We start from the raw sequence: 16,091 nt of genomic DNA on the forward strand, positions 1-16,091 counted from the left end.
GAGGCAACAGAAGTGCTCCTACGCGACTGCTTGGAGTCAGTGGACTGGTCCATATTCAAGAATTCGGCAGCCAACCTAAACGAGTTTGCCAGCACCATCACAGACTTCATCAGCAAGTGTGTAGAAGATTGTGTGTCAAAGAAGGTAGTACGTACATTACCCAACCAGAAACCGTGGTTTAATCGGCACATTCACTTCCTGCTGAAGGCCAGGTGTGAGGAGTTCAAGAGAGGCGATCCTGACCTAGACAAAAAAATCTAGGTACGACCTCTGCAAAACCAACAGGGATGCCAAGAGACAATTGCAGACGAAGCTAGAATCATGGATTCGCATCGATTGTGGCAAGGCTTAAACAACATAATGGCCTAAAAAAATCAAAGCCGAGTAGAATCTATGGTAACAGCACAGCCCTCCCCGATGAACTCAATTCATTTGATGCTTGTTTCAAGCAGGAAACCAACAAACCGTTGTCATCTGCCCCAGCAGCCTTGGGCACACCCATACCCACCGTCACAGCCTCCAAAGTCAGATCGGCCTTCTTGAAAGTGAACCCTCGGAAAGCGACAGGTCCTGACGGGATCCCTGGTCGTGCACTCAGATCCTGCGCGGACCAACTGGCAGGTGTGTTCACGGACATCCTCAACCTCTCCCTACTCCGTTCCGAGGTTCCCTCCTGCTTCAAGAAGACCACCATCATACCGGTGCCAAAGAAGAACCAGGCAGCGTGCCTCAATTAACACCATCCGGTGGTCTTGACATCGATCATTATGAAATGCTTAGACCACAGCTGGAGTGCTGTGTGCAGTTTTACTCCCCTTACCTTAGGAAAGGTATTGCCACAGAGGGACAGCAACAAAGTTTCACCAGACTTGTTCCGGGTTTGGCAGGACTGTCCTATGAAGAGAGATTGGGGAAACTAGGCCTCTTTTCTCTGGAGTTTCAAGGAATGAGAGGGGATTTCATTGAAACTTACAAAATCCATAAAGGAATAGACAGGGTGGATGCAGGTGAGATGTTTCCCCGGGTTGGAGAGTCTGTAACCAGGGGACACAATTTCAAAATAAGGGGGAAGCCACTTAGGACCGGTCTCGGAGGAGGCATTTCTTTACTCAGAGGGTTGTGAATCTTTGGAATTCTCTACCCCAGAGGGCTGTGGGAGCTCAGTCACTGAGTGTGTTTAAAGCTGAGACTGACAGATTTCTTTTTTTTTTGTTTAATAAATTTAAGAGTACCCAATTATTTTTTTCCAATTAAGGGGAAGTGTAGCGAGGCCAATTCAGCTCAGCTACACATCCAATTGGGTTGTGGGGGTGAGACCCACAAGACACGAGGAGAATGTGCAAACTCCACACGGACAGTGACCCGGGGCCAGGATCGAACCCAGGTTCTTGGTGCCATGAGGCAACAGTGCTAACCACTGTGCCACCCAACTGACATTTCTAAATCCCAATAACACAAAGGGATATGGGGACAGTGTGGGGGAAAAGGCATTGAAGTGGATGATCAGCCATGATCGTATTGAATGGTGGAGCAGGCTCGATGGGCTGAATGGCCAACTCCTGCTCCGATTATATAAAGATAGGTGGGAAAGTAAATTGTGAAGAGGACATAAGGAGGTTACAAAGTGATATAGATCAGTTAAGTGAGTGGGATAAGTTCTGCCAAATAGAGAATGTGAGAAAATGTCAAATTGTCCATGTTGGCCAGAAAAATAAAAAAGCTTATTATCTAAATGGTGAGAGATTGCAGAACTCTGAGACTCAGAGGGATCTGGTTGTCCAAGAGCATGAATCACAAAAGGCGAGTATATAGGTACAGCAAGTAATTAGGAAAGCTAATAGAATGTTATTGTTTATTGTGAGGGGAATTGAATACAAAAGTAGGGAGATTATGCTTCAGTTATACAGGACATTGGTGAGACCACATCTGGAGCACTGTGTACAGTATTGCTCTCATTTAAGGAATGATGTCAATGTGTTGGAAGCAGTTCAGAGAAGGTTTACTGGACTCGTACCTGGAACTGGAGGCTGGTCTTATGAGGAATGGTTGGACAGGCTGGGCTTGTGTCCGATGGAGTATAGATGACTTGATTGAACCATACAAGATCTTGAGGGGGCTTGACAGGGTGGATGTGGAAAGGATGTTTCCTCTTGTGGGAGAATCTAGAAATTGGAGTCACTTTAAAAGTAATAACGTGCCCATTTAAGGCAGAGGAGAACTTTTTTCTCTGAGGGTTGTGAATCTTTGGAACTCTCTTCCTCAAAGGACAGTGGAAGCAGAGACTTTGAATATTTTCAAGGCGGAGCTGGATAGATTCTGGATAAACAAGTGGGTGAAAGGTTATCGGGGGGACAGCGGGAATGTGGAGTTGAGGTTACAATCAGATCAGCCGGCAACATATTGAATGGTGGAGCAGGCTCGAGGGGCCGAGTGTCCTACTCCTGCTCCTAATTTGTTTGTTATCGCAACCTTTATAATAAATTATAGCATTTTCCCTCCGACTGCTGCTAGGCTAATGAATCTGTGGCTCCCCATTTTCTCTCTCCTTCCTTCAGTTGTGGAGTTGCATTTACCACCTTCTAATCTGCAGGAACCATTCCAGAATCTATGGAATTTTGAAAGATGATCACCAATGTATCCACAATCTCTACAGTCACCCCTTTCAACACTCTGGGATGTAGAGCATCAGCTTTTGGGGATTTATTAACTTTGAACCACATTCATTTCTCCAATACTACCTTTTCACTAATACTAATCTCCTTCAGTTCCTCGTGCTCACTCATCCATTGGTTCCCGTGTCTTTGGGACAATTTCATGTCCTCCATGAAATGAAATGAAAATCGCTTATTGTCACGAGTAGGCTTCAAATGAAGTTAGTGAAAAGCCCCTAGTCGCCACATTCCGGCTAGTTTCTCTGCCATTTCATTGTACCCCATTGTAAACTCTTCTATCTCTGCCTGGAATGGACCCACATTGGTCTTTGCAAATCTTTTCCTTTTCACATTCCTATCGGAGCTTTTTTTTATGTTTCGAGCCAGTTTGCTCTCATATTCAATTTTTTGTTCATGACTTTCTTGATCCTCCTTTGCTGAATTCTAAGACAAGTTTCCAATCCTCAGAGTTACACTTATTTTGGCCATTTTATGAGTGATAAGATCTCTTATTTTATCTTCAAATAACAGCCCAAGATCTGGTTGATTGGAGGTGACCAAAATTACAACTTTATTGCTAATTATCCACTTTGATTCTCTTACATAAAAATTAATCAAAACTTAGATCAAATAAAACATCAAATCATAAAAATAACGAGGGCTGAACGAAAACATAAGGAAATCAATAGATGGTTCAGAATTTCTTAAAGCATGAATACAGAACAAACTTTAATCATGAAACTTTATTCTTAAATAAATTCTTCTCAATGGTCTAACCCCTTATTGGTTTCAAATTCTCAGCTGAGAATTCCTGATTTATTGAAAAAACTCTCTGTCACTTGGAACATGATTTGTTATCCAGGCATTGGTCATTACTTAAGATTCATTAATGTCTGTCAAATGAATTAAATGTCTACATGCTCCCGCCACGTGTACCAATCCTCTGAAGATAATATGTTCTGCATTAATCTTGCTTGTTGGTAAATGTTTCTGTTGCTAAAGCTGCGATACTTCTTCATTACTAGATCTATTTGTAGAACAATGGTTTATTCATTACGAGGGCTTTTGTGCAACTTTTTGTGAAACAGTGTCAGATTCTGACATTAAGTTGCTGTACAGCAATTCTCATGTTTTTATCTGAAACAATGACTTTGCCTTGTGGATATTCCCTTTTCCGTCTGTCTATATACTGAATTTAAGAATTATACTACATAAATTCTTAAAGGTTACCAATAAATCAGTGAAGCAATAAATCTATAATCTATCAATGAGCCTCTTCCTTTGACCAAATGGAATCTTTAATTTTTCTTGTTACTGGAGTCCACTGGAGGCAAAGTCTTGAGACCGGCCAGTCCAGCAGAAATAAACCCTCCAACCCTCCCACTTCAAGTGTCAGAATGAACGAAATGCAGTCTTGGGTGTAATTGAAAGCAGAAACAATAATCAGAATCCAACCCATGTAATCACTTGTGAACTTGTTGGTGTCTCAGCAGGTACGAGGAAACACTGAATCCTTTCCCACACAGAGCAGGTGAACGGCTTCTCCTCCATGTGAACAGCTGGTGGGACGTCAGGTTGGCAGTTTGATTGAATCTCTTCCCACGCAGAGCAGTTCAATGGCCTCTCCCCAGTGTGAACTCGCTGGTGTGTTTGCAGTGTGAATGGCTGACTGAATCCTTTCCCACACTGAGATCAGCTGAATGGCCTCTCCCAGTGTGAATGCGCCGATGAGCTTCCAGTGCAGGTGGGGCTTTGAATCCCTTCCCACTGTCCCGGCATTTCCACTGTTTCTCCATGTTTTGGGTCTCCTTGTGTCTCCCTAGTTGAGACAATGGAAGCCTTACCCACACAGAGAACACGTGTACGGTCTCACCTTGCTCTGAATGGTGTGGTGTTTTTTCAGGCTTTGTAACTGGTTAAAGCTCTTTCCACAGTCAGTGCTCTGGAACATTCTCACTCGGGTGTGTGTGTGTCTCGGTGCTTTTCCAGTCACACTGATCTTTAAAATCTCTTGAAGCTGACAGATAAGACCAGCATTTCTCCTTCGAGATTCGAAGGCCAATGATATTCAGGTACCAAGGAATTGAGGGACTTTCAGATCCAGACAACATGCATTAGATTTCTGTCTGTAATTCGTCCTCTTCGAATCTCCTGTTAAAACAATTTACAAAATATATCACTGTTAGTACTGGATAGAAATTCAGAACAGACATTTCTAGTTCCTTTGGAATATTCTTTCCTCTCATTCCCTAAACGCTGTAAAACTCCATCTCACACACTCTCCCTCCATTCTCACTCTGCTGTATCTAATATTCACCCTCCCAATTCTCCTGCAGGTGCTGATTGAGGCTGATTGGTAGATTCATGTTCACGGTTTCCTGTCCTGGACACAGCAACCATAACAAATAGGAGCTGCAGTCAGCCATTTGGCCCATTGAACTTGCTCAACCCTGTAATGAGCCCAATGGCCGATCTACCTCAGCACCATTTCCCCACACTATCCCCCATATTCCTTGGTGACTTCAACATCTCGAAACCTATCAACTCGATCTGGAAAATACTTGATGACTGAGGGTCCACAGTCCTCTGGAGTAGAGAATTCCAAAGCTTCACCACATCCTCAAGTGAAGAATTCACACCTCATCTTAACTTTCAGTCCATTTTCCTACCTGTTCCCCGTGACGCTCAACTCCCTCACGGCTCCGAGGACTCGGGTTCAATCTGTGTGGAGTTTGCACAAAATCCCCGTGTCTGCATCGGTCTCATCCCCATAATCCAAAGATGTGCAGGAGAAGTAATGGTGGCCGCAGCTCCCACAATCCCCCTGTGCTCAAGAAACTGCTCTATCCACCGCACGGGCGAGTGGGTGATCGGAACTGCACATGTCCAAGGGAGAGAGGCCCTCAATTGAAAAAGTAGACTGGGCACTTTAAATTCAAAAAAATAATTCTGTCTAATTCATCCTTGAATATATTCAATGACCCCCAGACTCCACTGGTTCCTGTGGGAAAAGAATTGCAGAGATGAACGACCCTCTGAGGGAAGAGATGACTGGAAATATATAACATAGCTACAGTACAATATTACACAACTAGAAATAATAATAAATGTACTTAGCAGAACCATAAATAATATATCTAATCTGTACCATATACCAACACTGGACATTTCTCTATCTGATATTAATTTACTGTTTCCTTAATGGTCAGCCATCTCTGGGGGAAACCAGCCCTTTAATTGTGAACATTAGGAAAGAGACCATCCTTTTAGCCAGACAAATAAATGTGTCAAGCGGAGGGAGCAAAGGATGTCAGTGTCTTTAAGAGAGAGAGAGAGACCTGGGCCAAGCTTTCCAGAGTCTGCACCCTCCCTGGATTCACTCCCTTTCCCTTCAGTTGTTTCAAGTGACCAACTGAAGGTCAGAATGAGAAAATAAAAGGAAAGTGGAGAAAATAACTCACAGATGTTGGAGACAGGAGGAAGTTTCAGTGTGTGTGAAGCTCAATTGTAAGTCACACACAGTCTGCGCTCTGATTGGCTGAGGGACAAAAGTCCTTCCGGTCCTCCCAGTTTCTCATTGGCGAACACCTGAGCAGGAAGGTCAGAGGGTGGGCTCTCCTCTGCAATGCGCAGTTCCGGGCTCGTAGGAGCTGGAGATCACCGAGCGGCTTCTCGCTTTGGCCGGAAGGGTCAGCCGGTTGCCTGGAAACCTTGACTGCAGAGGGAGGGAGCGCGGGAACGACGGGTGGGGGCATGCCCCCGTGAGGGCCCGCCGGGCCTGCGCACTGGTACCCGGAAACGTCAAATACCCGCCCACCCGCACGTGGGCCGAGGCACGCCCCCTCATTGTCTCCGTGAGGGAGATTGGCCAATAGGAACCTGTGGAAGACCGGACAGGCGCTGATCCTCCAGCCAATCAATGTCTGAGGTTTGCGTCACTGGCTGCACGGAGCTTCCTTCACTGTCAGCCCAGCAAAGCTGCTGCTCCTCCAGCTTCACAAACTTCCTCTAACATCTGTAAGTAAAACACTTCCTTTTCTCCCCATTAAATTGATGTGTCTCATTCTCAGTTGGAAGAGGGTGGGGGGTTGGAAAGGAAGAGATCTATGGTCTGCACTGTGTGGAGTTTGCTCATTCTACCCCTGTGTGTGCTTGGATTTCCTCCGGGTGCTCCAGTTTCCTCCCGCAGTCCAAAGATGTGCAGGATAGGTGGATTGGCCATGAACAATTGCCCTTTAGTGTCCAAAAGGTAGGTGGGTTTAAGGGGATAGAGAGGGGGAATGAACCTGGGTAGCATGCTCTATCGGAGCGTCGGTGCAGGAGGATTCTGTGAATTCAATTTCATTTGAATTTTCCGAGGAGGTGACTAGGTGTGTAGTTGAGGGTAGTGCAGTTGATATCTTTTGTCACAGTAGGCTTACATTAACACTGTAGGGCAGCACGGTAGCACAGTGGGTTAGGTTAGCCCTGCAGACTCATGACGCTGAGGTCCCAGGTTCGATCCCGGCTCTGGGTCACTGTCCGTGTGGAGTTTGCACATTCTCCCCGTGTTTGCATGGGCTTCACCCCCACAACCCAAAGATGTGTAGGGTAGGTGGATTGGCCACGCTAAATTATCACTTAATTGGAAAAATTAATTGGGTATACTAAATTTATAACAAAAAACACTGCAATGAAGTTACTGTGAAAGTCCCCTAGTCACCATATTTTGGTGCCTGTTTGGGTACATGGAGGGAGAATTCAGAATGTCCAATTCATCTAACAAGCACATCTTTTGGGACTTGTGGGAGGAACACAGAGCACCCGGAAGAAACCCACGCAGACATGGGGAGAACGTGCAGACTCCACACAGTCAGTGACCCAAGCCAGGAATCGAACCTGGAACTGTGGAGCAACAGTGCTACCCACTGTGCTTCCATGCCGCCCACATGTAGCCCATATAGACTTCAGTAAGATTTGTGATGAGGTCTGACATGGGGACTGGTCAAGATGGGATCCAGGGCAAATTGATACCAAAATTGGCTTCCTGGCAGCAGGCAGAGGGTGATGGTCAAAGATTGTCTTTGTGACTGGAAGCTTGTGTCCAGTGGTGTTCCGCAGCGATCGGTGTTGGGTTCCATGTTGTTCGGAGCGTACATCAATGATCTGGATGTGAATGTTGGAGATATGATAAATTCGCAGATGACACAAAAATTGGTGGTGTGGGAAATGGTGAGGAACGCTTCAGATTACAGGATGATATAGACGGGCTGGTTAGATGGCAGAACAATGGCAAATTGAATTTAATCCTGAAAAGTGTAATAGGTCAAATTTGAGTAATCTCTCCTAACTCAGCAACTGGAGCTGTGTATATAGTTAATGTTAAATAAAATAAGTTTTGTTTTCTCTACAACTCGGTGTTATATTCTTCATTATATCTTATTAAATACCCATATCCCCACACTATCCTGCCACTCATCCAATTTCCTAACCGTGTCAATAATTTGCCCTCAACTCCGAGGGCTTCCACCTCAGCTATCAGTCTCTTGTGTGGGACTTTATCAAATGCCTTCTGGGAGTCCATATAAATGATATCCATAGACATTCCCCTGTCCTCTACCTTAGTCACCTCCTCAAAAAAATCAGTAAATAAGTCAGGCTGGCTGTCCCTGATCAAACAAAGTTTTTCAAAGTGTTCAGTTACCCCATCCCTAATTATACATTCCAGCAGTTTCCCCACCATAGATGTTCATAATAATCTTTATTAGTGTCACAAGTAGACTTACATTAACACTGAGAGAGAATTCAGACTGTTCGATTTACCTAACAGCACGTCTTTTGGGACTTGTGGGAGCACCAGGATAAAAAACACACAGACACGGGGAGAACGTGCAGACTCCACACAGACAGTGACACAAGCCGGGAATCGAACCTGGAACCCTGGCGCTGTGTAGCAACAGTGCTAACCATTGTGCTACCATGCCGTGTTCGGCTGACTGGATTGTAATTCCCTGTTTTTCCCCTTTCACCCTTCTTAAAAAGTGAATCCCTTCCCACACACAGAGCAGGTGAATGGCCTCTCCCCAGTGTGAACTCGCTGGTGTATCTGCACTTCAAAAAGTGCAATTTCCCAATCCAGAGGGACTACTCCGGAATCTAGGAAACTCTGGATGATTATCGTTAGGGCATCTGCTCCCCTACTTCCTTTAGCAATCTCGATGGAAACCGCCAGGTCCTGGGGATTTGTCACTCTTTAGTTGCATTAATTTCCTAGTTAGTGATGGTATAGTTTGTTAATTGTATTAAGTCCCTGTCGTCTATCGACTATTGATTTTTTTCGGGACTTCTGGCAAGTTATCCTCCTTTTCAATTGTAAATACTGAGGCAAAGTAATTGTTCAACATGTCTGCCATTCCCCCATTATCACTGACAATATCTCCATTTTCAGCTTTTACTGGGCCTACATTGCTCTTCACCACCCACTTTCCCTTTATATAACTAAACATTTCTTCTTATTGATATTGATGTCCCTTGCAAGTTTCCTTTCATAATCCCTTTTAGTCGCTCTTACAAGCTGCTTTGTGACCTTTTGCTGATCCTTGTACCTATCCCATTCGTCCAGATCTGTCCTGTGTCTTGTATTTTTGTGCGCCCTTTTAGTTTTAAGCTGTCCCTAACCTCTTTATTTGTCCGTGGCTGTTTTGTTTGTGAAGTGGAACCTTTTCCTCTCAGGGGTATATACTTGCTCTGTATCTCGTTAAATGTTTCTTTAAATATTCTGCACTGATCTTCAGTTGTTTGTTCCATTAACAGATCTCCCCAGTTTACCGTGGACAGTCCCTGTCACATCCCGTTAAAGTCAGCCTTACCCAAGTCTAAAATTCTACTGTCTGTAACGTGCTTTTCACTTTCAAACACTACACTGAATTCAAGCATGTTGTGATCACTATTTGATAAATGTTTGAGCACAGTTAGGCTACTAATTAATTTGGGTTCATTACTCATAACTAAATCTAATATTACCTGTCCCCTTGTTACATCTGTAACATATTGCTGCAGGAAACTATCCTGGGCACATCCCAGAAATTCACTCCCTTTCTGACAGGTGTGATGAATATCACGTTCACCGCAGAATTTGGTTTGAAATAAGGCAACAGAAATTAATCCGACCAGTATTTTAATTCAAAATGCAATAAAACCACTTCAGCCGAAGGTCGCCCAGAGTTCACCATTTGAAGAGAGAAACTCATAGTTGACGGATCACTAATACATTCCAAACAAATACAGGATAAGGAAAACCTTGCATTGACACACCATAAATTTTCTAGATCACTCCCCTACACCTATAATTATTCAAACCATGAGGACAGGAAACTCTTCAGATAAATAATACACAAATCCTTGCAACTATATAACTCTTGACACTTAGAATAACACCCTCAAAGAAGTGTCTGTTTGATAGTCTATATATCTAAGAAACATGGCAACACTGAAAAGAGACAGATCTCTATACGAGTCCCTCTTTGCCAATATATCTTAAGTCACCTGACATTCACGCCAACGCTAACATCATTATAACATATATTGATGATAATACATTAAATTAGCCATTTGGCTACAGGCAATTAACCAGCAATAAGTGATAAAATAACAAACAGTCCTTGAACGATTAGAAGATTTTATGTCCAAAAAGAGAGGGGCATTTTTGGCAGAGAGGTACCGTCTCACTTCCCTGTGGGAGTGTGGGTCAAAGCTCTGATCTTCAAGCTTGCCTCGTCAAACAAAGACCATCATGGTTTTGTAAGTGTCTTTCTGTTAAACCTATTAGAAATGTATTAGAAATTGATATGAGATACTTTAGGATTTTCCATGTTGTAGATATCTCATTCTCTTAAGAGAAGTTAGTGTGTTAGCAGATAACAAAGGACTGTTAACAGATTTTTATATTGTGAACAGATAACTAAAGACTTAATCAATTTATATTTTTAACTCTGCAATTCTGTATGTATCAATTGAGAGTATTTTACAATAAAAATGCTTTTATTAAAAATTATACTGTGTAGACTTACTCTCAAAGTTTAAAATGCTAGACACTCATTCAGGAAGTCTTAAATGACTAGGACCCACGACGACAGAGGTAACGATTTAGTTTGAGTGACGCATCTGAACTTTTCCCATTAAAAAGTAACTGAGATCCTGTTGAACTGTCTGAGACCCGGAAAAGCATTCTCCCTTCGTGATATCCATTTCGAGTCTGAGCAGAGAAACGGAATTCCCTCTTTTGGTGGGTTAACCTGGGGCATAGGTTATTAATAAAGTATTATCAGGCCCAGAATAACCTAAATCTTTCACACAGGTGCTTGTCTGCCTCCCCCAATCTGTGTGTCAGTTATAATCCCCCATTAATACTACTCTGCCTTTGCTACACACTTGCTGAATTTCTGCCTTTATACAATCTAGCGCCTCAGAACTGCCACCAGGGGTGTCGATACACAACACCCATTACAGTTTGAGATTGTTTTGTTCCTCAGTTCCACCCATATGGGGCGGGATTCTCCGTCCAGGCAGCCAGCCAATGGGGTTTCCCATTCTGGGCACCCCCATGCCGTCGGGAAGTCCGCGGGCGTGAGTGCGCTGCCTGCGAAGCGGAGAATCCCGCCGACCGAGAATCCAGCCCATGGTCTCCGCTGGATGCTTCCCCTCATTATATCCTCCACAGCAGACGCCATCCCCCTGGCACTACACTCACCTGGAGCATCTCAACAACAAGGATCCCACATCAGACTCCTATTCATTGGCTACAGCTTCAAATTCCTAGGTGTGCACATGACCAACAATCTGTCCTGATCTACCCACGTCGACGCTACGACCAAGAAAGCACAACAGCGCTGATACTTTCTCAGGAAACAATAGAAATTTGGCAAATCCACATTGACTCTGACCATAGGTGCACCATAGAAAGCATCCTGTCTGGCTGCAGCATCACCTGATACTCTTAGCTCAGATACTCCGCCCCTCCGAGTCCCGCCCTTGGAGACTAGGCCGTGAATCCTGAGGTAAGGTTGTTATACTTACTGCTCCAATACTCCATCCCTCCCTGGAGACTAGGTTTGGGGAATAGATATTGGAGACGAGGTATTGGGGAATCAGAGAGGAAAGAATGTTATACAGAAACTAGAATTATTTGTTCTGAATTTCTATCCAATACTGAGTTGACTTTGTAAACTCCTTCTGCAGGATATTACAAGAGGAGGAATTACAGACAGAAATCTCAAACGTTACGTCTTGATGTGACAGAGCCACTTGATTCATTGGGATCTGAATATCATCGGCCTTTGATTCCAGAATAATTCATGTTTACCCAATCTCGAGGCTTCAAAACATTTAAACATCAGTGTGACTGGAAAAGCACCGAGACACACACACCCGAGTGAGAGTGTTCCAGAGCACTGACTGTGGAAAGAGCTTTAACCAGTTACACAGCCTGAAAAACATCGCACCATTCACAGCGGGTAGGGACAGTACATGTGTTCTGTGTGTGGACGAGGCTTCAACTGATCGTCAAATCTGGAGAGACACGAGGAGACCCAAAACATGGAGAAACCGTGGAAATGTGGGGACTGTGGGAAGGGATTCAGAGTCCCATCTCTACTGGAAGCTCATCGACGCAGTCACACTGGGGAGAGGCCGTTCACCTGCTCTGTGTGTGGGAAGGGATTCAGTCGGTTATCTGACCTGAGGAAACACCAGCAAACTCACACTGGGGAGAGGCCATTCACCTGCCCTGTGTGTGGGAAGGGATTCAGTCGGTTATCTGACCTGCGGATACATCAGCGAGTTCACACTGGGGAGAGGCCGTTCACCTGCTCCCAGTGTGAGAAGGGATTCAGTCGGTTATATGCCCTGCGGATACATCAGCGAGTTCACACTGGGGAGAAGCCATTCACCTGCTCCCAGTGTAGGAAGGGATTTACTCAAATCTCCAGCCTCATGTCACACCAGCGAATTCACACTGGGGAGAAGCTATTCATCTGCTTACAGTGTGGGAAGAGTTTTAGACAGTTATCCAGCTTGAAGTCACATCAGCGAGGTCACACTGGGGAGAGGCCATTCACCTGCTCTCAGTGTGGGAAAGGATTCGCTCAGTTATCCCACCTGCAGACACACCAGCGAGTTCACACTGGGGAGAAGCCGTTCTCCTGCTCTCAATGTGGGACGCGATTCGCTCATTTATCTAGTCTGAAGACTCACCAGCGAGATCACACTGGGGAGAGGCCGTTCACCTGCTCTGTGTGTGAGAAGGGATTCACTCGGTTATCTAACCTGAAGACACACCAGCGCATTCACACTGGGGAGAAGCCGTTCACCTGCTCCCAGTGCGAGAAGGGATTTAGTGATTCATCCACCCTGCGGACACACCAGCGGGTTCACACTGGGGAGAGGCCGTTCACCTGCTCTCCATGTGGAAAGAGATTCATTCAGTCATCCAACCTGCAGAGACACCAGCGAGTTCACACTGGGTAGAGGCCATTCACCTCCTCTCAATGTGGGAAGGGATTTTGTGATTCATTGTACCTGCTGAGACAGCAACAAGTTCACAAGTGATTACAGGGGTTGGATTTTGCTGTTATTGTTGCTACTCTCAATTACACCCAGAACAGCATTGTGTTCATTCTGACAGTTGGTCAGTGGGGATGGTTGGAGAGATTCCTCTGCTGGACTGGCCGGTCTCACGACTTTGCCTCTTGTCAGCTGACGCTCTTTGAGCCTTGTTGCGAATACCTGGTTTCAAATTTCACAAGGATCATAGAGTGAAGGGGTGTTTCGAAGTGAGAAGATATTCAGTTTTCATTTCTGTTTGGATACCCTAAAATCATGCCACATTGCCATGAAGATGGGCCGTAATTTATCTGGGTGTTTCTTGCAGAACCCAACAGGGTAAGAGGGGCAACTTGTCCAAGGTGGAATGGGAGACAGGGAATAGCTAATATTTAAGGAATTATTACATATTTACCAGGGGCTCTCTCTATTGATTTTTTTGTGGTATACAGAAGAAGGATCAGTGTGTACATACATACACGGTTGTTCTTTCTGTCGCATTATTCACAGTGGCGGTTATGTTTTCCTGTTTTCCGTTCCCCACTGTTTATTTTTGTTCCGGCTGTCGTCGTCCAGTCCCCCCCCCCCCCCCCCCCCCCCCCCGTTTCTCATTCTTCTTTTGTTGGCCGTGGTTGGGCTCCATGTCTCCCTGCCCCCCTCTCATTTCCCTGTCCCACCCCCTCTTCAGTACTGTGTCATGGCTACCCTCTCCTAATCTTTGTCTTCTCAGCTGTTGGCTACAAACAGGTCTTGGAACATCCGAGTGAACAGCTCCCACGTTTTGTGGAAGCCCTCTTCCGACCCGCGGATGGCAAACTTAATTTTTTTCCATTTGGAGAAATTCCGAGAGGTTGGACAGCCAGTCTGCAGCTTTGGATGGTGCTGCTGACTGCCAGCCAAGTAGGATTCTCCAGCGAGCGATTAGAGAGGCAAAGGCCAGGTCGTCGGCCCTCCTCCCCTTGAATAGATCTGGCTGGTCTGATACCCCCGAAGACTGCCACTTTCGGGCATGGCTCCACCCTCATCCCCACCACTTTGGACATGGCCTCGAAGAGGGCTGTCCAGTACTCCACAAGACCAGAACATGTGGGCGTGGTTGGCGGGGCCTCTTTGGCACCGTTCACATCTATCCTCCACCTCCGGGAAGAAGCTGCTCATTTGGGTTCTGGTTAAGTGGGCTCTGTGTAAAATCTTTAGCTGCACTTGGCTTAGTCTTGTGCATGTGGAGGTGGGGTTGACCCTGTGCAGTGCTTCGCTCCAGAGTCCCCACTGTATTTCAAATGCTACGTCGTCCTCCCACTTCTCCCTTTTCTCATCCAGTTGGGTGTTGGCCTCCCTTAGCAGTTGTCCAGTTGTCCTCCAATTCACAATGTCTGCCCCCTCCCCTTGCCAGGCCCTTCCCCCTTGCACGAGATGCACCCCAGATGCTTCTCTGCACGCTTCCTGGTGCTAGCTGCCTCTTTAGTGTGGTGGCCCCCCCTCCCGTGGTGAGTTATGCATCCTCCCGTCACCCAATCCCTGGGCTCCCTGTCCGCCATTCCCCACAGCTTCTACGCTCTGCTGCCCTCGTTCATACCTCCCTCACTTTCTCCTTGGTCCCCAGAACGAGGCAGTTCGCTCCCGCACAACGTGATCGATGTGGTGATGGTTCACAGTTGGCTGTACAGAATGTAAAAAATAAACACTAAGCATTAAGAGCCTTTTCCTTTGGGCTGTCCATCGCTGTCCCTGCTGTCGCTTATCCAGTCCGTCCTCCACGACAAAGTTGTCCGTGTCTGCAGGGACCGTGAAGAAGTGCTCCCTGCCTTGATACGTGACCCAGAGCTTGGCTGGGTGCAGCATCCCAAACCTCACGTCATTTTTGTACAGCATGGCCTTCACTATGTTAAATTCAGCCTGAGGCTTGGCCAGGTCAGCGCCAATGTCCTGATCAATCCGAATCCAGTGACCTTCCCAGCTGCAGTTTGTGGACTCCTGTCCCAGCGCAGGATTCTTTCCTGGTACCGGTGCATCTTGCTGATTATCGCCCTCGGCTGTTCCCTGAGGACTACACTTATCTTGATCCAACCTCTGGCTGTTCACCGTCTCCCTTCAGAATGCTTTCTGCCCGTTCAGGGACATCCTGGACCCTGGCACCAGGGAGGCAACATCCCATCCTGGAGTCTCTTTCACGTCCAAAGAAGTACCTATTTACCCCTATAACTATTGCTGTCGTGCTCTTTGTCCCATCCTGCTTAACAACAGAGCCAGCCGTGGTGCCACTGCTCTGGCTGCTGCTCTTGTTATCCCCTGATAGGCCATTCCCCCCCAACAGTATCCAAAGCTGTATACTTGTTCGAGAGGGAGATGACCACAGGGGTTTCCTGCACTGACTGCCTGCCCCTTCTAGCGGTCACCTATCTATCTGTCTGCACCTTGGGTGTCGCCACATCACTAAAAATCCTGTCTATGATGCTTTCCACCACCTTCATGCTCCTAAGTGCATTCAACTGCTGTTCCAACCTATCCATGTGAGGAGCTACAATTGGGTGCACTCCCTGCAGGTGTAGTCGTCCGAGACGCTGCAAACGTCACTGATCTTCCACATCTCACAAGTACAGCACTTAACCCCACTGACCGACATTTCCATCACCAATTAAATCATTTAAGAAAAACTGGTGGAATGGTGGTCACGCCTTCTCTATGGGGAGCTATTTTTGGAGTCTCTGAGGATCCGGGTGTTTTGGTGGGGAAGGAGGCCGATGTTGTTGCTTTCATCTCCCTGTTAGCCCGGAGGAGAATTTTGCTAAACTGGCCGTCCTCAGATCCACCAAGTATCGGGTCATGGATGTGAGACCTTGCTGAGTTTCTTCATTTGGAGGG

General features: G+C 46.0%; 2 protein-coding genes across 2 annotated transcripts in view; one reads left to right on the top strand and one right to left on the bottom strand.

Annotated features, from left to right (window-relative positions):
- The window catches only part of LOC119951774 (zinc finger protein 229-like), a 711,453-nt gene that overhangs the window by 606,490 nt on the left and 88,872 nt on the right, over nucleotides 1-16,091 (bottom strand). The window lies entirely within an intron of this gene.
- Nucleotides 12,156-13,822, top strand: LOC119951571 (oocyte zinc finger protein XlCOF6-like). Its single transcript, XM_038774758.1, has 2 exons — nucleotides 12,156-12,166; nucleotides 12,293-13,822. Exons 1-2 carry the CDS (start codon nucleotides 12,156-12,158, stop codon nucleotides 13,152-13,154), a joined length of 873 nt encoding a protein of 290 aa, XP_038630686.1. The 3' UTR covers nucleotides 13,155-13,822.

The sequence above is a fragment of the Scyliorhinus canicula genome, chromosome 17, assembly GCF_902713615.1.
Source record: "Scyliorhinus canicula chromosome 17, sScyCan1.1, whole genome shotgun sequence".
Taxonomy (NCBI): domain Eukaryota; kingdom Metazoa; phylum Chordata; class Chondrichthyes; order Carcharhiniformes; family Scyliorhinidae; genus Scyliorhinus; species Scyliorhinus canicula.